The sequence below is a fragment of the Oncorhynchus mykiss genome, chromosome 15, assembly GCF_057628025.1.
Source record: "Oncorhynchus mykiss isolate SJ-2025 chromosome 15, ASM5762802v1, whole genome shotgun sequence".
Classification (NCBI taxonomy): Eukaryota; Metazoa; Chordata; class Actinopteri; order Salmoniformes; family Salmonidae; genus Oncorhynchus; species Oncorhynchus mykiss.
In genome coordinates this window covers 57,025,001-57,046,771 of record NC_143036.1, presented here as the reverse complement: position 1 = coordinate 57,046,771, position 21,771 = coordinate 57,025,001, and the positions used below count along the sequence as shown (strand labels likewise).

Sequence of the window (21,771 nt, the reverse complement as noted above, 5' to 3'; positions counted from 1 at the left end):
TATAGGGGTAACTGTCAGTTACTGTGGGAAATCTAGAGAACATGTATCGTCTGCCGAGACGGGCGATGGGGAGAGGTGGGAGCAGGGTTGGAGAAGTTTACCAACACCTTGAGGGTGGACATAGAGGGTACCAGGGACTCATAAAAATAAAAATGTATTTAAGAGAGAGAGAGAGAGAGAGAGAGAGATAGAGAGAGAGTGAGAGAGAGAGAGAGAGGAAAGGGGAGGATACAAGCACAAGCGCCATGGCAACACATAGAAAGAGGAAGAAAAGAGTTACCCATAAGAAGCCGCCGTTTCACCCGCTTGTCCACATCAGCTATTGACGTGGCATTGAACTCAGAGCTCTCAATTGCAGCCTCATCTCTCTCTAAAACACAAGTGACAAACAATGAGCAGTAAGGTTAATGAAAAGCCCAATGTCCACCGCCCGCTGCCGCCCGAGACGTCAAGTCAGCCCCTCTTGGCGTTTGAGCAAAACCAAAGCCAAGAAGCAAGAAGCCATGAAAAGGCGCCAAAATCCCTGTTAGAGTGTTAATCCCAAAAACAAATCCAAAAGTCTCAGATAGCAAAAAAACAAACAAAATAAGTTGAAATGAGGGTAAGGGTGGGGGTAGGGGACAAAAATAGCAGTTCAAATAAAAATATAATTTAGGGGGGTGGGGGAGTTGGTTGTTGTAGCCGTTGCTGTTTCTGTCTTCCATATCAAACGGCCACACACACTCAGCAATGGTTCCCTCCCATCCGAAAAGGAGGAAGAGGGGGAGGAGGAAAGGAAGGAGCAGTAGAGGGAAGGATGAGCAAACATGTCCAAGACAAGCTGCATGAGTGTTGGGTAAGAAGCAGGGGGGTGAGGATGACAACAGAACGGGTAGGAGGCTATGCTAGGCACCAGATCAGACAGACACTACAGAGGGAGGGAGCAACTACAAGGACTTCAGAATGACAAAATGAAAGAAAGAAAGGGATGAGAGAGAGAAAAAGGGAAGAAGAAGAGAGAGGAAATCCCGTCCCATCGTGGTCCACAATGGGAGAAGTAAACGGGAGGAGGAACACTCATAAATAAATGGGGTTGGGGACTAGTGGAAGGGGGAGCGATGGAGAGGGCATGCACAGAGGAGAAGGAGGTCGTCTGGGGGCAGCGCTGGTTGCCTGTTTGTCTATGGAACACATCACAACTGGCTTTAACAGTCAACACTGGAAACCATGTTCCCAAGCTGGGGGGTGGAGGGAGGGGTAAGAAGGGAGAGGGGAAAGCCCGGGTGTTACGGTTAAGATGAACATGCAGATATGCAGCTGAGAAAACGCTGTGTTGCAGATATGCAGCTGAGAAAACACAGATATGCATTAGCAGCCACTGTGTTAGAATGGATGGGCTGTGGTGATGAGCGCTACTGGGCCTTGGGAAGAGAGGGAGTCTTTCACTGGGATGTCAGAGTCATTAGGCTCTGAATGAGAGCATCTCTCTCTGAAGCACTGAATTGGGGGGGGGGGGGCAGGTCACTGCCACTCAGTACAATAGAACTAGGACTGTCTTTGATGTACAAAGTCCTACGGAGGGGGATTTTGAGTGAGGGGGGAGGAAGGGGTAACTAAAGCCCCCCCTGGTCACCCCTGGCTTGGCCCGTTACTGGTCTTTCTCAGGCGGTTAGTTTGGGAAGGATTGGTGGACAAAGTGAAGGACTCTCTGAAGCAGTGTTCACAAATGAATGGAGGCTTTCTGACTCTCAACTAACGGTTAGGTGTGTGTGTGTGCATGTGTGTGTATATGAATGTGTGCATGTATGTGCGTGTGTGTTTATGCCTGTGTGTGTGTGTGTGTATATGGGCGACTGGGCAATTATGTGCTGTTGTATGGGTGTGAGTGCTTGTGAGTGTGTGCATGCTTGAGTGTGAGGGTGCGTGCACGTGTGTATGAGCGTGTGAAAGTGTGTGTGTGTGTGTGTGTGTGTGTGAGTGGGTGGGTGGTTGTGTAAGAAAGGGTGAGGAGGAGGAGAAGAGAGGACTCCAAGACTCTCCTAAGGGGCTAAGGAATCCGCAGTTATAAGGTCCATTTAGAGGAGGCCTTCTGAGGGGGGATGTTTAGAGAGAGAGCAGAACTTACACAGGAAATAATCACTGAAGAGAGGGAGGAATGAATCCACAGCAGTACACTACAGCTAAGAGGGGAACAGTAACGGTAACCAGTAACGATGCACTGTAAGAAAACAGGGGGACAAGTGTTGGTTGCTATTAATGTTACCGCAATTCAAGGAGGAGGGAAAAATGAAAGAAAAATACAAATCTGAATAAAAACAAAACGGAAATCAAAGGGAAAATGCAGAACAGTAGGATCTCCCATGCAGCCGGACAGACAGAAACACAGACAGGCAGAAGGGTTGCATAGATTAGTGACAGAGGTATGGTGAGGACAGACGGACGCACAGACGGACGGCCTGACAGACACGGAGAGCGTGTCAGATTGAGAATGCATGCGGCTGGCTGGGATGACGGCATGACGGAGGTGTTATTGAGAAACAGGCAGGGTTACGTCTCTACAGGTGGATGAGGGAGGAGGTGCTGATGGGTGGGGGGTGACGTGGGTTTTGGGGGTTGCCACAGTAACAGGATTTTGTTTGCTGGTTGAGGCCGTTGTACTGTTAGAGGGAGGGGGGCATATTTCAGGTTGGAGGAGGGGGGGTTGTTTGGAGTGATGTTTGTTTTTGTTTTGGGTGGGTAGCTCTATGTAACGTTAGATCAGGCTGCAACTGAGATGTTCACTCTAATCCTGTATCATTGTTTTATTAGTTCCCCCCAGTCTTTAATTCAATTCCCTTTAATAATCTTAATTCCTTTAAGGTAAGGATTTAATCCTTTTTGAATTGAATTTGAACATGGATGCTCAGACAAGACAGGCAATCAGTAACTATCACCAGAAAGCAGGAGGAGGTAGGTAGGGAGGAAGAGGAGGAGGAGGAAGAGGAGGATCACCAGAGACAGCACTACACAAAGGTGGGTCAAAGGTGGGCCCAGTGACAGAGCAGTTGGGACACTCAGACCAGGAGCCTTTCCTCTCGCCAGAGAGAAAAAGACACGGGACAGAGGGAGAAGGAGAACAGAGTTTTTCATTCTTTCAGAGGTCTTCCTCTTCTTTCGTGGATTTCGTTGTTCCTCGCATGGCTGGAAAGGAAAAGGTTATGGGCACAAAATGAAGGCAGTTCTGTGAGAACACAGCACTGATGATACTGTATAGTAGAGATCTGTTTGTGGGGAGAGAGAGAGGGCTTCTCCAGTGTTCTAGTACAGCAGGAATGACAACACACAGAAGAAGGGGTTTATTTGTGACATGACAGAAGACCTGTGTGTATGTGTGTGTGTGTGTGTGTGTGTGTGTGTGTGTTTTAATTCCAGTTAGAACAGGCATTGCAGGGATCATCAACTAAATTCTGCCGCAGCCCATTTTTTTCTTGAATGGATGTTCGTGATGCCGGAACATAATTACAAATAATTTGTAGACCGCAAAATGACCGCAAGAAGCCCAAACAGATATAATATTTGCCTAAAACAATCATTTCAAACATTGCTTAATACTTGGGAACAGATTTGCTAAATTTAAATGTTACAGTATTATGTCCAACAATGAAAAAAATTAAATAATAATAATAATATATTTTTTAATTTGCTCTGAAAACTTTTAGGGCCAAATAAAACCACCAGTGGGACAAATTTGGCATGCGGGCCTCCAATTGGGGAAACCTGAGGTATTGTGTTCAGATGCATCTGATCTTAGTCAACTCCAGAAATGGGTTAACTCCTTCTGGGGGCATCTGTACAGACTTTGACTAACTGGCATAATGTAACACAAGAAAAAAGAGTTTGTGTATCTGCCAATCTGCTTTAGCTTGCCACGGATTTTGCAACTCGGTGGGATAAACCTTGTTTAGGAGCTATGGAGAAACAAGGGAGTCTGTAAATCACTGTCTCGTTACGGACAGACAGACACAGCCAGGCTCCCTTCGGAACACTCCGGGAACGTTCAGGAACGTCTCTGTGCACCCAAAAAACACTGGAGCATTTTTTTCAAAGGCAGAAAAAATCAGATTTGGTACGCCCAAGCTTCCAAACTTCCGAGCCAAATGTGGGACTGGAGTCCGTTGGAAGGAAGGCAAAGAAAAAAATTATGAAAAACTATTTTACTTACCTGGAACCTCTCATTTATCTCAGGCAAATTCCCCCAGAAAAAAAATCATGAACATTTCCTCTCTGTTCGGCTTCAGAGCCACCATAGCCACGGGATACGGCCACATTGACAGCCGGGCGTAAAAGTTAGCCATTTGGCAAACAGTGGCATGCAGGCCTGGCGTCTTTCAGGCCTAGCGATGGGCATGAGTTACACTGACTTGGCTAGTTTTCCAGGGTAATGAAGATGATGAATGTGTTTTTCAACTTCTGAGACTTCTCAACTATTCATTTTCCAGTTTCCACCACAGCCCTACCTAGGGATCAAACCCCCAAACCCCCTCTATTCCTCCTTTCACTCCCTGACAAGTTAACACACTACTACTACACTGACTACTCTGTCGGCAGTCAAAGTGCGTGTTTGTCTGGGAGTGTGCATACAGGTACAGGTGTAATTGTGTGATTGAAAGAGAAAGACAGAGACAGAGAGAGAGAGAGAGACAGAGAGAGAGACAGAGAGAGACAGAGATAAAGAGAGAGAGAGAGAGAGAGAGAGAGAGAGAGAGAGAGAGAAACAGACAACCAGAGAGAACAACACATAAAGGAATGAGACACTGATCATACAACTCTCCTCTGTCACATGGCAAATCAGCTATTTTCAACATGCACCGGAAGCTGTTTTATTAGTACACATTTAGATGGGGAGAATTCTTTACTCCCTCTTCTCCCCATGCCACGATCTCCAAAAACAGGGTGAGCAGTCTTCAGGCCCCAGACAGGAAATAATCACCATCGTCATCGTGAAACTCCGGGCGACATTTTCGGGGTGCAACAGAGCACAGATCTGTGCAAAAATACTGTAAAACTCATTATAATCTGGCAGCTGGATTACAGATCGTTGAAGAAAAATGTATAATTGAATCACACTGCCAGATTATAATAAGGTTTACGGTATTTTCACACAGATTTGTGCTCTTTTGCACGGCGAAAATGTCGCCCTCCATCTCTATTCAATTACTCACAGTTTCAAGTTACTCACATGACATATATTTGCAAGAAAAAAAAGAAACATTTGAATGCACTTTAAGGCTGGTTGATTATCTAGAAAATGTAAATGTGTTACTGCGCTCTCTCTAACGCTCTCTCACTTTTCCTGTCCATCTCTCTCTCTCTCTCTCTGTCTCTCGCGCTCTCTCTCTCTCTGAATGTATCAGTGGCTCAATCTCTCCCCCTCTGTCTTTTGTTGTGAGTGTATAAATAAGATGAGGCCGGGGTAGGGAGAGAGGGCTCAGGGGTGAAGTTAACTCATCCCAAAGCCCTTCTCACCAGTTTCTCTCACACATTTATAACATCTACTGCAAAACAGATGAGAAATAACAGCTTTAAGATTAATATGTTCTCTAATGTGCGCTGAGTGTCAGTACCAGTCAAAAGTTTGGACACATACTCATTCAAGGGTTTTTCATTTGTAGAATAATAGTGAAGACATCAAAACGATTAAATAACACATATGGAATCATGTAGTAGCCAAATAAGTGTCAAACATATCAAAATATATTTGAGATTCTTCAAAGGAGCCACCCTTTGCCTTGATGACAGCTTTGCACACTCTAAGCATTCTCTCAACCAGCTTCATGAGGAATGCTTTTCCAACAGTCTTGAAGGAGTTCCCACATATGCTGAGCACTTTGTGGCTGCTTTTCCTTCACTCTGCAGTCCAACTCCTCCCAAACCATCTCAATTTGGTTGAGGTCGGGGGATTGCGGAGGCCAGGTCATCTGATGCAGCACTCCATCACTCTCCTTCTTGGTCAAATAGCCCTTAAAAAGTGACAGTCCCACTAAGCACAAACTAGATGGGATGGCGTATTGCTGCAGAATGTTGTGGTAGCCATGCTGGTTAAGTGTGCCTTGAATTCTAAATAAGTCACAGACAGTGTCACAAGCAAAGCACCCCCACACCATAAGACCTCCTCCTCCATGCTTCACGGTGGGAACCACACATGCAGAGGTCATCAGTTCACCTACTCTGTGTCTCACAAAGACAAGTCAGTTGGAACCAAACATCTCCACATTTGGACTCATCAGACCAAAGGACAGATTTCCACCGGTCCAATGTCCATTGGTTGTGTTTCTTGGCCACAGAAAGTCTATTCTTATTATTGGTGTCCTTTAGTAGTGGTTTCAATGCAGCAATTTGAACATGAAGGCCTGATTCCTTTGAACAATTGATGTTGAGATGTGTCCGTTACTTAAACTCAGTGAAGCATTTATTTGGGCTGCAATCTGAGGTGCAGTTAACTCTAATGAACTTATTCTCTGCAGCAGAGTTAACTCTGGGACTTCCTTTCCTGTGGAGATCCTCATGAGAGCCAGTTTCATCATAGCGCTTGATGGTTTTTGCGACTGCACTTGAAGAAACATTCAAAGTTCTTGAAATTTTCTGGATTGACTGACATGCAGGTCTTAAAGTAATGATGGACTGTCGTTTCTCTTTGCTTATTTGAGCTGTTCTTGCCATAATATGGACTTGGTCTTTTACCAAATAGGGCTCTCTTCTGTATACCCCCCTACCTTGTCACGACACAACTGATTGGCTTAAACGCATTAAGAAGCAAAGAAATTCCACAAATGAACTTTTAACAAGGCACACCTGTTAATTGAAATGCATTCCAGGTGACTACCTCATGAAGCTGGTTGAGAGAATGCCAAGCGTGTGCAAAGCTGTCATCAAGGTAAAGGGTGGCTAATTTGAAGAATCTCAAATATAAAATATTGGTTACTACATGACTCCATATGTGTTATTTCATAGTTCTGATGTCTTCACTATTATTATACAATGTAGAAAATAGTAACAAATAAAGAAAAACCCTGGAATGAGTAGGTGTGTCCAAACCTTTGACTGGTACTGTATATGATTTGAGAGTATTGAGGAAGATGATTTCTTGAACAAAAGTGTATAATGTGTGTGTCAATTTAGAGTCTACACTGTTATGTATAGAAATTGAGGAGAATGTGTGTGCCTCTCTCTCTCTCTCTGTGTGTGTGTGTGTGTGTGTGTATGTGTGTGTGTGTGTGTGTGTGTGTGTGTGTGTGTGTGTGTGTGCGTGTGTGCTACATAAGTGAGTTTGTGTGCCTGTATGTTTGTGTGTGTGTGTGTGTTTGTGGCAGAAACTACTCAAAGAGATGATGTACAGTCTGTTGTCACTCACCGATGCAGGTCTTGCTGTCTGAGTGCAGGGCGTACTTCTGGTGACAGCCACAAACCGGCCCCACATCCGTATCGTCACACATGTGCTGGCAGCCTCCGTTCCCATAGTTACACGTCACTGGCAACATACAAGGATTGTAAGGGAGCGGTATAGGCCTACACCCCCACACACACACACACACAAACATACATACACACACCCTGACTATATACTCAAATACCTTACACCAAAAAGAGAAATCTGTTTTTAAGTGCTTGGACAGACATTAATTCACTGTGTGCTGCTTCTTATGATCTTCAGACACAGTCCCCCAACAATAACAGTGAGAAGGCCCCAGAGTACATTCCTAATGTAGGGTAATAAAGTAGCAGAATGTGAGCCGTGACCGGAGCCGGCCTCCCTCTGTTCCCTATACTCTCTGCTCTCTTCATGACAGGTGACATGGGTTCACCAGACACTGGGTTGGACCAGGACACAGAGAGAGAGAGCAAGTGAGAGAGATGGAGAGAGAGAGAGAGAGAGAGAGAGAGAGAGAGAGAGAGAGAGAGAAGAGGGAGCGAGAGAGAGAGAGAATGAAATAATAACATTGAGAGAGAGAGAGAGTTATAGGCAGAATAAAAACAAGGAAGTATTTTTATGGGAGTATAATCATACGTATTGAGACCTGTTAATGTCCCCTGCTCTGATGTTAACAAGCTTGTCCTGGAAGAAGAGAGGGGGAGAAGGGGGGGTGGGTTGGAGAGGAGAAGAGAGAACAAGAGAGAGAGAGAGAGAGAGAGAGAGAGAGAGAGAGAGAGAGAGAGAGAGAGAGAGAGACAGAGACAACCGAAGAGAGGAGCTAAAGCTCATCAAGTCCCCCAGTCAGTCATTGATCCGCATCTCCAGCCCAACCCAGAGCTTTTATCACAAGTTTACTACAGCACTGCTGAGAGTAGAGTGCGTGTGTGAGTCAGTGTGTGTTTGCGTGTGTGTGAGTTAGTGTGTGTGTGAGTTAGTGTGTGTGTGTGTGTGTGTGTGTGTGTGTGTCTGTGTATGTGTGTGTGTGTGTTTTAATTCCAGTTAGAACAGGCATTGCAGGGATCATCAACTATATTCTGCCGCAGCCAATTTTTTTCTTGAGTGGATGTTCGTGATGCCGGAACATAATTACAAATAATTTGTAATGTGTGTGTGTGTGTGTGTGTGTGTGTCAGTGTGTGTGCTACAGCTCCGCTACAGCCGACACTCCGCTGTCGAGCATTCCTCTTCACACCGCAAATGAAATACTAACGTTCCGACTCATAACAAACCCTCTTCCTCTTCGGTCGGTGGGACACGTTTTAAAGGGTGCCGTTTTTAAGCAGAACAAAATGTGTTACCAAATAAAATGTAACTAATAAAAAGCTTATTTTCCCCTCCTGAATGGTTACTGTGAGTGGAATTTAAATTCCATGGCTCAGGTTGCTTAGGGCACAGGATGAAAATAATATGATGGGACGTTTTTTTTTAAACATCCTTAATATGCTTTCATGAAGGTTCAGATTGTATTACATCTGGCTACCGAATGTATCATTTTCTGGCCTCAGTGATAGCTAGCACTGGAGTATAAATCAATTCTGAAAACCCACTGCAGTTGTTAGCTAGTGCAGCCTGCCTCTCGCAGCGTGGTGCTGCTATCTAAGCAATTTGGGATGATGTGTTCTATGAGATACTGGTGTGGCAGAGCACACTCCCTGAGAGAGAGAGAGAGAAACATATATATACATATATTATAGAGAGAGAGAGAGAGAGAAAGAGATATATATATATATACACACAGTTCAAGTCGGAAGTTTACATACACTTAGGTGGAGTCATTAAAACCCGTTTTTCAACCACTCCACAGATGTATGGTTAACAAACTATAGTTTTGGCAAGTCGATTAGGACATCTACTTTGTGCATGACACAAGTCATTTTTCCAACAATTGTTTACAGACAGATTATTTCCCTTACACTGTATCACAATTCCAATGGATCAGATGTTTACATACACTAAGTTGACTGTGCCTTTAAACAGCTTGGAAAATTCCAGAAAATGACGTCATGGCTTTAAAAGCTTCTGATAGGCTAACTGACATCATTTGAGTCAATTGGAGGTGTACCTGTGGATGTATTTCAAGGTCTACCTTCAAACTCAGTGCCTCTTTGCTTGACATCATGGGAAAATCAAAAGAAATCAGCCAAGACCTCAGAAAAGCAATTGTAGACCTCCACAAGTCTGGTTCATCCTTAGGAGCAATTTCCAAACACCTGAAGGTACCACTGTACAAACAATAATACGCAAGTATAAACACCATGGGACCACGCAGCCGTCATACCGCTCAGGAAGGAGATGCATTCTGTCTCCTAGAGATGAACGTACTTTGGGGCCGAATAGTGCAAATCAATCCCAGAACAACAGCAAAGGACCTTTTGAAGATGCTGGAGGAAACAGGTACAAAAGTATCTATATCCACAGTAAAACAAATTCTATATCAACATAACCTGAAAGGCCGCTCAGCAAGAAAGAAGCCACTGCTCCAAAACCGCCATAAAAAAGCCAGACTACAGTTTGCAACTGCACATGGGGACAAAGATCATACTTTTTGGAGAAATGTCCTCTGGTCTGATGAAACAAAAATAGAACTGTTTGGCCATAATGATCATCGTTATGATGGAGGAAAAAGGTGGAGGCTTGCAAGCCGAAGAACACCATCCGAACCGTAAAGCGCGGGGGTGGCAGCATCATGTTGTGGGGGTGCTTTGCTGCAGGAGGGTCTGGTGCACTTCACGAAATAGATGGCTTCATGAGAAGGAAAATGATGTGGATTTATTGAAGTCAGGTTTGTAAGCCTCCTTGCTTGCACACGCTTTTTCAGTTCTGCTCACAAATGTTCTATAGGATTGAGGTCAGGGCTTTGTGATGGCCATTCCAATACCTTGACTTTATTGTCCATTTGGAAGACCCATTTGCGACCAAGCTTTTACTTCCTGACTGATGTCTTGAGATTTTGCTTCAATATATCCACATCATTTTCCTTCTCATGATGCCATCTATTTTGTGAAGTGCACCAGTCCCTCCTGCAGCAAAGCACCCTCACAATATGACGCTGCCACCCCCGTGCTTCACGGATGGGATGGTGTCCTTCTGACCCACTGGAATTGTGATACAGTGAGTTACAAGTGAAATAATCTGTCTGTAAACAATTGTTGGAAACATTACTTGTGTCATGCACAAAGTAGATTTCCTAACCGACTTGCCAAAACTATAGTTTGTTAACAACACATTTGTGGAGGGTTTTAATGACTCCACCGAAGTGCATGTAAACTTCCGACTTCAAATGTATATACACTGCTCAAAAAAATTAAGGGAACACTAAAATAACACATCCTAGATCTGAATGAATGAAATATTCTTATTAAATACTTTTTTCTTTACATAGTTGAATGTGCTGACAACAAAATCCCATATACATTATCAATGGAAATCAAATTTATCAACCCATGGAGGTCTGGATTTGGAGTCACACTCAAAATTAAAGTGGAAAACCACACTACAGGCTGATCCAACTTTGATGTAATGTCCTTAAAACAAGTCCAAATGAGGCTCAGTAGTGTGTGTGGCCTCCACGTGCCTGTATGACCTCCCTACAATGCCTGGGCATGCTCCTAATGAGATGGCGGATGGTCTCCTGAGGGATCTCCTCCCAGACCTGGACTAAAGCATCCGCCAACTCCTGGAAAGTCTGTGGTGCAACGTGGTGTTGGTGGATGGAGCGAGACATGATGTCCCAGATGTGCTCAATTGGATTCAGGTCTGGGGAACGGGCAGGCCAGTCCATAGCATCAATGCCTTCCTCTTGCAGGAACTGCTGACACACTCCAGCCACATGGGGTCTAGCATTGTCTTGCATTAGGAGGAACCCAGGGCCAACCGCACCAGCATATGGTCTCACAAGGGGTCTGAGGATCTCATCTCGGTACCTAATGGCAGTCAGGCTACCTCTGGCGAGTACATGGAGAGCTGTGCGGCCCCCCAAAGAAATGCCACCCCACACCATGACTGACCCACCGCCAAACCGGTCATGCTGGAGGATGTTGCAGGCAGCAGAACGTTCTCCACGGCGTCTCCAGACTCTGTCACGTCTGTCACATGTGCTCAGTGTGAACCTGCTTTCATCTGTGAAGAGCACAGGGCGCCAATGGCGAATTTGCCAATCTTGGTGTTCTCTGGCAAATGCCAAACGTCCTGCACGGTGTTGCCCACCTGTGGACGTCTGGCCCTCATACCACCCTCATGGAGTCTGTTTCTGACCGTTTGAGCAGACACCTCCTGCTGGAGGTCATTTTGCAGGGCTCTGGCAGTGCTCCTCCTGCTCCTCCTTGCACAAAGGCAGAGGTAGTGGTCCTGCTGCTGGGTTGTTGCCCTCCTACGGCCTCCTCCACGTCTCCTGATGTACTGGCCTGTCTCCTGGTAGCGCCTCCATGCTCTGGACACTACGCTGACAGACACAGCAAACCTTCTTGCCACAGCTCGCATTGATGTGCCATCCTGGATGCGCTGCACTACCTGAGCCACTTGTGTGGGTTGTAGACTCCGTCTCATGCTACCACTAGAGTGAAAGCACCACCAGCATTCAAAAGTGACCAAAACATCAGCCAGGAAGCATAGGAACTGAGAAGTGGTCTGTGGTCACCACCTGCAGAATCTGTCTTGCTAATTGCCTATAATTTCCACCTGTTGTCTATTCCATTTGCACAACAGCATGTGAAATGTATTGTCAATCAGTGTTGCTTCCTAAGTGGGCAGTTTGATTTCACAGAAGTGTCATTGACTTGGAGTTATATTGTGTTGTTTAAGTGTTCCCTATATTTTTTTGAGCAGTGTATATAGAGAGCGAGAGAAAAAGAGAGGGAGAGAGAGAGAGAGACAGAGAGAATAACACAACAACACGGTTGGAACACAGAACTACAATTTATGGCTTTGACCTTGGCTCTGGAGTGGGTGACTCCAACCGGAACCACTGTCCAAAGCTCTCATATATAATTCACCACAGGGCTGTTTAGGGCCCCTAGGGTGGAGTGATAGCCCGTGGAGGGTACGTACATGTACAGTCTCTCTGGTTTTTTGCCAGCTCGAACCCGGGCCGGCACTCGCAAGCCACGCCCCCCTTGGGGGTCTCCCTGCAGATGTGGGCGCAGCCGTGGTCCTTGTTCATGCAGTTCATTCCATCTGTGGAGGGAGAGAGACGGAGGGAGATGGAGGGAGAGAGACAGAGAGGGAGAGAGGGAGAGAGAGAAAGAGAGAGAGAGAGAGAGAGAGTGAAAGACAAATCATATTAGTGGTAGATGGGTCTGTAGACCTGTAGTTGAGGACCAAAGGTCTTTGTAGGAGCCCTGCTCTACAATCTGTCTGTCTGACAGTCTGTCTGTCTGTCTGTCTGTCTGTCTGTCTGTCTGTCTGTCTGTCTGTCTGTCTGTCTGTCTGTCTGTCTGTCTGTCTGTCTGTCTGTCTGTCTGTCTGTCTGTCTGTCTGTCTGTCTGTCTGTCTGTCTGTCTGTCTGTCTGTCTGTCTGTGTGTGTGTGTGTGTGTGTGTGTGTGTGTGTGTGTGTGTGTGTGTGGGACAAGAGACAGGCGTGAGGGGGAGAGAGGGACGGGGGCTTATCAAACGGAGGCCTTGGACCCCAATGTTTTCCTTCCCTAATTGCACAAAGCCGGTTTCATGCTCTCTGACTTCCTGGCTGAGTGCACTGAGGGTCAGGGGAACATTAAGGATAACACCTTAATTAAAGAGCTGCTCCCAGACACATATTCAAAACGCACACACTCAAACACGCACACGCACGCACGCACACACACACGCACACACACACACAGTCAAGTCCCAGTCAGAGAGCATACACCAAGATCAATTAAGCCTCTTAGTGGTTCGACACAGTTCAACTCCCTCCTCCCCCCCAGTCCTCCTCTCCTCTCCTCCCTCCACAGTTCAGTGGTGATCTGAGGTTCTTTCCTGTCAGTCCTAGTGGCTGTACATCCCACCCCCTTCTATCTTCCACCCGTTTGACTTCAGCCCCAGCCCATTGATTCACACAGCAGCAAGGCGCGCTAATAACTTAAATGGCCCTGTATTTACAGAAGAGAACAGAAGAGAACAGAAGAGACTTTGGGGGCCCGGACTCTCCAGAGAGGAGTGGAGCAGGAAAACGCAGCCAAAGATATCATTAGGGTCCGGGAAGGGCCTGGAAAATTTACACAGAACGTTTGAGAATATTTTGGAATTTCTCCTCGTCGGGAGCAGGGATCAGATGATGAATGTCTTACGTGTGTGTGAGTGTGTGTTGAGTGATGAGTGTAAGTATGAGTGTGGGCGAGCACGTCAAAGTTACTTAGACACCTAGATGTTCTTACAAGAAACTATATTTTTCATCAAAATAAAATCCCAAATGATCATTAAGGTGACATGTCTAAGGTGACATGTCGGGCAGAAGAAAAGAGAGATGGATGGAGAGAGAGGGAGGGCACTAAGAGGATGGAGAGAGAGGGAGGGCACTAAGAAGATGAAGAGAGAGGGGGAGTGGGTCCTCCTCTAAAGAAAACATCCCTGGGACTTCAACACCCACGGAATGCATTCTCTCACAAGGGACGTTTACCAAGACAAAACCACCGTCCCCCCCCCAGACACCCCCTCCACTACATCCTGGTCCTCTCCAAAACCCTCAAAGAGCACTGGGCAGCCCTTTCTGGATTTCTCTTTGTGGTGTGGTGAGAGTAACAGTCCCTGGGGGCCCTTCATGTGCCTCATTAGGGGCCCAAAGTATCTCCTTGGATAGGGGTGCTAGGAGTCCCCTTCACAGACAAGTCTACCACTACCATCCTAAAGCATCTCCTTTCTAAAGACTCCATCTGAAAGATTCCCAACTCATCCAAGGTGTTCAGGCGACACGGTGGAAAAATTGAACGAATAAATGCTACATTTTCATATATGTGGAGTGAAATGCAAAGTTACACTTGTTCCTGTACAATCAATGTATTTTGGTTTATGCAAGTGCATACATTTCCCATTTGAGTTATTCTTTAAACGCACTGAAAATAAACTCGCATCGGATAGGTTAGGAAACGTTTCCGTGTGGAAAAGGAATATCGGTGGCCACCTCAACCCACAGCCCTCACAACACAACAGTTGACAAGATATACGCTGTAGCTGTTTTAAAAAACGAAATTCAGAAGTAAGAAGTGTGTACAACTTCATCTATAGTCAATTTAAACTTGGGTGAAGTCAAATAAAACTGGGAAAGGGAGAAGGTGGAGAGGGACCCCTGGACTCGCACAATGTGATGAGATGGCTGGCTGGAGGAAGGCCTGGGAGGGAGGCAACTGAAATGTTCAGTTATCAAACCTGAAGTCCCAACGTGACGGGCCGATAAACGTTCTACCCACAACACATGTCGAGCTCTGACAAACTCCGTTTGTGCTAAACGTCAATGACAGATAGAGAGGGGGGTGTGGGGGAGGGAGGGAAGGAGAAAGAGAGACAGATAGAGAGGGGGGTGTGGGGGAGGGAGGGAAGGAGAAAGAGAGACAGACAGAGAGGGGGGTGTGGGGGAGGGAGGGAAGGAGAAAGAGAGACAGATAGACAGGGGGGTGTGGGGGAGGGAGGGAAGGAGAAAGAGAGACAGCTAGAGAGGGGGGTGTGGGGGAGGGAGGGAAGGAGAAAGAGAGACAGATAGAGAGGGGGGTGTGGGGGAGGGAGGGAAGGAGAAAGAGAGACAGACAGAGAGGGGGGTGTGGGGGAGGGAGGGAAGGAGAAAGAGAGACAGATAGAGAGGGGGGTGTGGGGGAGGGAGGGAAGGAGAAAGAGAGACAGATAGAGAGGGGGGTGTGGGGGAGGGAGGGAAGGAGAAAGAGAGACAGATAGAGAGGGGGGTGTGGGGGAGGGAGGGAAGGAGAAAGAGAGACAGACAGAGAGGGGGGTGTGGGGGAGGGAGGGAAGGAGAAAGAGAGACAGATAGACAGGGGGTGTGTGGGAGGGAGGGAAGGAGAAAGAGAGACAGACAGAGAGGGGGGTGTGGGGGAGGGAGGGAAGGAGAAAGAGAGACAGATAGACAGGGGGTGTGTGGGAGGGAGGGAAGGAGAAAGAGAGACAGATAGACAGGGGGGTGTGGGGGAGGAAGGGAAGGAGAAAGAGAGACAGATAGACAGGGGGTGTGTGGGAGGGAGGGAAGGAGAAAGAGAGACAGATAGACAGGGGGGTGTGGGGGAGGAAGGGAAGGAGAAAGAGAGACAGATAGACAGGGGGTGTGTGGGAGGGAGGGAAGGAGAAAGAGAGACAGATAGACAGGGGGGTGTGGGGGAGGAAGGGAAGGAGAAAGAGAGACAGATAGACAGGGGGTGTGTGGGAGGGAGGGAAGGAGAAAGAGAGACAGATAGACAGGGGGTGTGTGGGAGGGAGGGAAGGAGAAAGAGAGACAGACAGAGAGGGGGGTGTGGGGGAGGGAGGGAAGGAGAAAGAGAGACAGACAGAGAGGGGGGTGTGGGGGAGGGAGGGAAGGAGAAAGAGAGACAGATAGAGAGGGGGGGGGTGTGGGAGGGAGGGAAGGAGAAAGAGAGACAGATAGACAGGGGGTGTGTGGGAGGGAGGGAAGGAGAAAGAGAGAGACAGACAGACAGAGAGAAGGGTGTGGGGGAGGGAGGGAAGGAGAAAGAGAGAGACAGACAGACAGAGAGGAGGGTGTGGGGGAGGGAGGGAAGGAGAAAGAGAGAGACAGACAGAGAGGAGGGTGTGGGGGAGGGAGGGAAGGAGAAAGAGAGACAGATAGACAGGGGGGTGTGGGGGAGGGAGGGAAGGAGAAAGAGAGACAGATAGAGAGGAGGGTGTGGGGGAGGGAGGGAAGGAGAAAGAGAGACAGATAGAGAGGGGGGTGTGGGGGAGGGAGGGAAGGAGAAAGAGAGACAGATAGAGAGGGGGGTGTGGGGGAGGGAGGGAAGGAGAAAGAGAGACAGATAGAGAGGGGGGTGTGGGGGAGGGAGGGAAGGAGAAAGAGAGACAGACAGAGAGGAGGGTGTGGGGGAGGGAGGGAAGGAGAAAGAGAGACAGATAGAGAGGAGGGTGTGGGGGAGGGAGGGAAGGAGAAAGAGAGACAGATAGAGAGGGGGGTGTGGGGGAGGGAGGGAAGGAGAAAGAGAGACAGATAGAGAGGGGGTTGTGGGGGAGGGAGGGAAGGAGAAAGAGAGACAGACAGAGAGGGGGGTGTGGGGGAGGGAGGGAAGGAAGGAGAAAGAGAAACAGATAGAGAGGGGGGTGTGGGGGAGGGAGGGAAGGAGAAAGAGAGACAGATAGAGAGGGGGGTGTGGGGGAGGGAGGGAAGGAGAAAGAGAGACAGACAGAGAGGGGGGTGTGGGGAAGGGAGGGAAGGAGAAAGAGAGACAGACAGAGAGGGGGTGTGGGGGAGGGAGGGAAGGAGAAAGAGAGACAGATAGAGAGGAGGGTGTGGGGGAGGGAGGGAAGGAGAAAGAGAGACAGATAGAGAGGAGGGTGTGGGGGAGGGAGGGAAGGAGAAAGAGAGACAGATATAGAGGAGGGTGTGGGGGAGGGAGGGAAGGAGAAAGAGAGACAGATAGAGAGGAGGGTGTGGGGGAGGGAGGGAAGGAGAAAGAGAGACAGACAGAGAGGAGGGTGTGGGGGAGGAAGGGAAGGAGAAAGAGAGACAGATAGAGAGGGGGGTGTGTGGGAGGGAGGGAAGGAGAAATAGAGATAGATAGAGAGGGAGAAAAGGAGATGAAAAAAGGGTCAAGCGGAGACAGAGAAAAACAGACGGAGACAGACAGAGAGAGAGACACATCTCAGCGAGTGTGGAAGAGAAAAGAGTTTGAAGTGAAACGGTAAGGGTTGAGTTGAGAGCAGTGCTGACTGTTCCATTACAGCTCCCTGTCCTCATTGTTATGACTGGGGAGGTCAGTGGGTCCAGAGCTACTGAATCACTCTGTAGTGAAAGAGAGGAAAGGAGGTAGCAGTACTGTAGTGGTTGAGATGAGGTAGTAGTACTGTAATGGAGGAGAGGAGGTAGTAGTTCTGTAGTGGAGGAGAGGAGGTAGTAGTACTGTAGTGGAGGAGAGGAGGTAGTAGTACTGTAGTGGAGGAGAGGAGGTAGTAGTACTGTAGTGGAGGAGAGGAGGTAGTAGTACTGTAGTGGAGGAGAGGAGGTAGTAGTACTGTAGTGAAGGAGAGGAGGTAGTAGTACTGTAGTGGAAGAGAGGAGGTAGTAGTGCTGTAGTGGAGGAGAGGAGGTAGTAGTACTGTAGTGGAGGAGAGGAGGTAGTAGTACTGTAGTGGAGGAGAGGAGAGGAGGTAGTAGTACTGTAGTGGAGGAGAGGAGAGGAGGTAGTAGTACTGTAGTGGAGGAGAGGAGGGAGTAGTACTGTAGTGGAGGAGAGGAGGTAATAGTACTGTAGTGGAGGAGAGGAGGTAGTAGTACTATAGTGGTTGAGAGGAGATAATAGTACTATAGTGGAGGAGAGGAGGTAGTAGTACTGTAGTATAGGAGAGGAGGTAGTAGTACTGTAGTGGAGGAGAGGAGGTAGTGGTACTGTAGTAGAGGAGAGGAGATGATGTAGGAGTACTGTAGTGGAGGAGAGGAGGGTAATAGCACTGTAGTGGAGGAGAGGAGAGGAGGTAAGAGTACTGCAGTAGAGGAGAGGAGGTAATAGTACTGTAGTAGAGGAGAGGAGAGGATGTAGTAGTACTGTAGTGGAGGAGAGGAGGGTAATAGTACTGTAGTGGAGGAGAGGAGAGGAGGTAGTAGTACTGTAGTGGAGGAGAGGAGGTAGTGGTACTGTAGTAGAGGAGAGGAGATGATGTAGTAGTACTGTAGTGGAGGAGAGGAGGGTAATAGCACTGTAGTGGAGGATAGGAGGTAGTAGTACTGTAGTGGAGGATAGGAGGTAGTAGTACTGTAGTGGAGGAGAGGAGGTAGTAGTACTGTAGTGGAGGAGAGGAGAGGAGGTAGTAGTACTGTAGTGGAGGAGAGGAGAGGAGGTAGTAGTACTGTAGTGGAGGAGAGGAGAAGAGGTAATAGTACTGTAGTGGAGGAGAGGAGGTAGTAGTACTGTAGTGGAGGAGAGGAGGTGGTAGTACTGTAGTGAAGGAGAGGAGGTAGTAGTACTGTAGTGGAGGAGAGGAGGTAGTAGTACTGTAGTGGAGGAGAGGAGGTAATAGTACTGTAGTGGAGGAGAGGAGAGGAGGTAGTAGTACTGTAGTGGAGGAGAGGAGGTAGTGGTACTGTAGTAGAGAGGAGAGGAGGTAATAGTACTGTAGTGGAGGAGAGGAGGGTAATAGTACTGTAGTGGAGGAGAGGAGATGAGGTAATAGTACTGTAGTGGAGGAGAGGAGGTAGTAGTACTGTAGTGGAGGAGAGGAGGTAATAGTACTGTAGTAGAGGAGAGGAGAGGAGGTAGTAGTACTGTAGTGGAGGAGAGGAGGTAATAGTACTGTAGTAGAGGAGAGGAGAGGAGGTAGTAGTACTGTAGTGGAGGAGAGGAGAAGAGGTAATAGTACTGTAGTGGAGGAGAGGAGGTAGTAGTACTGTAGTGGAGGAGAGGAGGTAGTAGTACTGTAGTGAAGGAGAGGAGGTAGTAGTACTGTAGTGGAGGAGAGGAGGTAGTAGTACTGTAGTGGAGGAGAGGAGGTAATAGTACTGTAGTGGAGGAGAGGAGAGGAGGTAGTAGTACTGTAGTGGAGGAGAGGAGGTAGTGGTACTGTAGTAGAGGAGAGGAGAGGAGGTAATAGTACTGTAGTGGAGGAGAGGAGGGTAATAGTACTGTAGTGGAGGAGAGGAGATGAGGTAATAGTACTGTAGTGGAGGAGAGGAGGTAGTAGTACTGTAGTGGAGGAGAGGAGGTAATAGTACTGTAGTAGAGGAGAGGAGAGGAGGTAGTAGTACTGTAGTGGAGGAGAGGAGAATAGGTAATAGTACTGTAGTGGAGGAGAGGAGGTAGTAGTACTGTAGTGGAGGAGAGGAGGTAGTAGTACTGTAGTGGAGGAGAGGAGGTAATAGTACTGTAGTGGAGGAGAGGAGGTAATAGTACTGTAGTGGAGGAGAGGAGGTAGTAGTACTGTAGTGGAGGAGAGGAGAAGAGGTAATAGTACTGCAGTGGAGGAGAGGAGAGGAGGTAGTAGTACTGTCGTGGAGGAGAGGATGTAATAGTACTGTAGTGGAGGAGAGGAGATAGTAGTACTGTAGTGGAGGAGAGGAGAGGAGGTAGTAGTACTGTAGTGGAGGAGAGGAGAGGAGGTAGTAGTACTGTAGTGGAGGAGAAGAGAGGAGGTAATAGTACTGTAGTAGATGAGAGGAGGTAATAGTACTGTAGTGGAGGAGAGGAGAAGAGGTAATAGTACTGTAGTGGAGGAGAGGAGGTAGTAGTACTGTAGTGGAGGAGAGGAGGTAGTAGTAATGTAGTGAAGGAGAGGAGGTAGTAGTACTGTAGTGGTTGAGAGGAGGTAGTAGTACTGTAGTGAATGAGAGGAGGTAGTAGTACTGTAGTGGAGGAGAAGAGGTAATAGTACTGTAGTGGAGGAGAGGAGGTAGTAGTACTGTAGTGGAGGAGAGGAGGTAGTAGTACTGTAGTGGAGGAGAGGAGAAGAGGTAATAGTACTGTAGTGGAGGAGAGGAGGTAGTAGTACTGTAGTGAAGGAGAGGAGGTATTAGTACTGTAGTGGAGGAGAGGAGGTGTAGTACTGTAGTGGAGGAGAAGAGGTAATAGTACTGTAGTGGAGGAGAGGAGGTAGTAGTACTGTAGTGGAGGAGAGGAGGTAGTAGTACTGTAGTGGAGGAGAGGAGAGGAGGTAATAGTACTGTAGTGGAGGAGAGGAGAGGATGTAGTAGTACTATAGTGGAGGAGAAGAGGTAATAGTACTGTAGTGGAGGAGAGGAGGTAATAGTACTGTAGTGGAGGAGAGGAGGTAGTAGTACTGTAGTGGAGGAGAGGAGGTACTAGTACTGTAGTGGAGGAGTGGAGGTAGTAGTACTGTAGTGGAGGAGAGGAGGTAGTGGTACTGTAGTGGAGGAGAGGAGAGGAGGTAGTAGTACTGTAGTGGAGGAGAGGAGAGGAGGTAGTAGTACTGTAGTGGAGGAGAGGAGGTAGTGGTACTGTAGTGGAGGAGAGGAGAGGAGGTAATAGTACTGTAGTGGAGGAGAGGAGAGGAGGTAGTAGTACTGTAGTGGAGGAGAGGAGGTAGTAGTACTGTAGTGGAGGAGAGGAGGTAGTAGTACTGTAGTGGAGGAGAGGAGAGTAGGTAGTAGTACTGTAGTGGAGGAGAGGAGGTAGTAGTACTGTAGTGGAGGAGAGGAGGTAGTAGTACTGTAGTGGAGGAGAGGAGGTAGTGGTACTGTAGTGGAGGAGAGGAGGTAATAGTACTGTAGTGGAGGAGAGGAGAGGAGGTAGTAGTACTGTAGTGGAGGAGAGGAGAGGAGGTAGTAGTACTGTAGTGGAGGAGATGAGGTAGTGGTACTGTAGTGGAGGAGAGGAGAGGAGGTCATAGTACTGTAGTGGAGGAGAGGAGAGGAGGTAGTAGTACTGTAGTGGAGGAAAGGAGGTAGTGGTACTGTAGTGGAGGAGAGGATGTAGTAGTACTGTAGTGGTTGAGAGGAGATAGTAGTACTGTAGTGGAGGAGAGGAGGTAGTAGTACTGTAGTATAGGAGAGGAGGTAGTAGTACTGTAGTGGAGGAGAGGAGAGGAGGTAATAGTACTGTAGTGGAGGAGAGGAGAGGAGGTAATAGTACTGTAGTGGAGGAGAGGAGGTAGTAGTACTGTAGTGGAGGAGAGGAGGTAGTGGTACTGTAGTGGAGGAGAGGAGGTAGTGGTACTGTAGTGGAGGAGAGGAGGTAGTGGTACTGTAGTGTAGGAGAGGAGGTAGCAGTACTGTTGGTCCAGATAAGACAGCACACCCAAACCTCCCCAGCCTCCAGCTGACCCAACCCTCTCCAGTCTCCAGCTGACCCAACCCTCCCCAGCCTCCAGCTGACCCTACCCTACCCAGCCCCAGCCGACCCAAACCTCTCCAGCCTCCAGCTGACCCAACCCTCCCCAGCCTCCAGCTGACCCAACCCTTCCCAGCCCCAGCCGACCCAAACCTCCCCAGCCTCCAGCCGACCCAACCCTCCCCAACCTCCAGCTGACCCAACCCTTCCCAGCCCCAGCCGACCCAAACTCCCCAGCCTCCACTCCTCTCTCTGGAGCTCTCAGGAGCCCAACGCCAGGTACAAACATATCACAGCCCTGTTAATACAGCCTGGACAAACAGCAAGGGGGAGACAGTGGAGAGAGAGTGGAGAGGGGAATGCAGGGGGAGAGAGAGATGTTGAGAGAGTGGAGAGGGGAATGCAGGGGGAGAGAGAGAGATGGA

The 21,771-nt window shown here is 48.0% G+C and overlaps 1 protein-coding gene across 8 annotated transcripts in view; it reads right to left on the bottom strand.

The window, feature by feature from the left end:
• Positions 1 to 21,771, bottom strand: part of LOC110490309 (signal peptide, CUB domain, EGF-like 1) — a 118,943-nt gene that overhangs the window by 39,572 nt on the left and 57,600 nt on the right. For 3 of the 8 annotated variants that reach the window (XM_090200422.1, XM_036944608.2, XM_036944606.2), the window contains exons 5-8: positions 12,476 to 12,601; positions 7,370 to 7,486; positions 4,949 to 5,002; positions 281 to 370 (exon numbers count right to left, since the gene is read on the bottom strand). In XM_090200422.1, coding sequence (XP_090056548.1) covers positions 281 to 370; positions 4,949 to 5,002; positions 7,370 to 7,486; positions 12,476 to 12,601 — 387 coding nt within the window. The remainder of the gene's footprint in view (positions 1 to 280; positions 371 to 4,948; positions 5,003 to 7,369; positions 7,487 to 12,475; positions 12,602 to 21,771) is intronic. The other 5 variants (XM_036944610.2, XM_090200425.1, XM_090200423.1 and 2 more) reach the window with 2 other exon arrangements.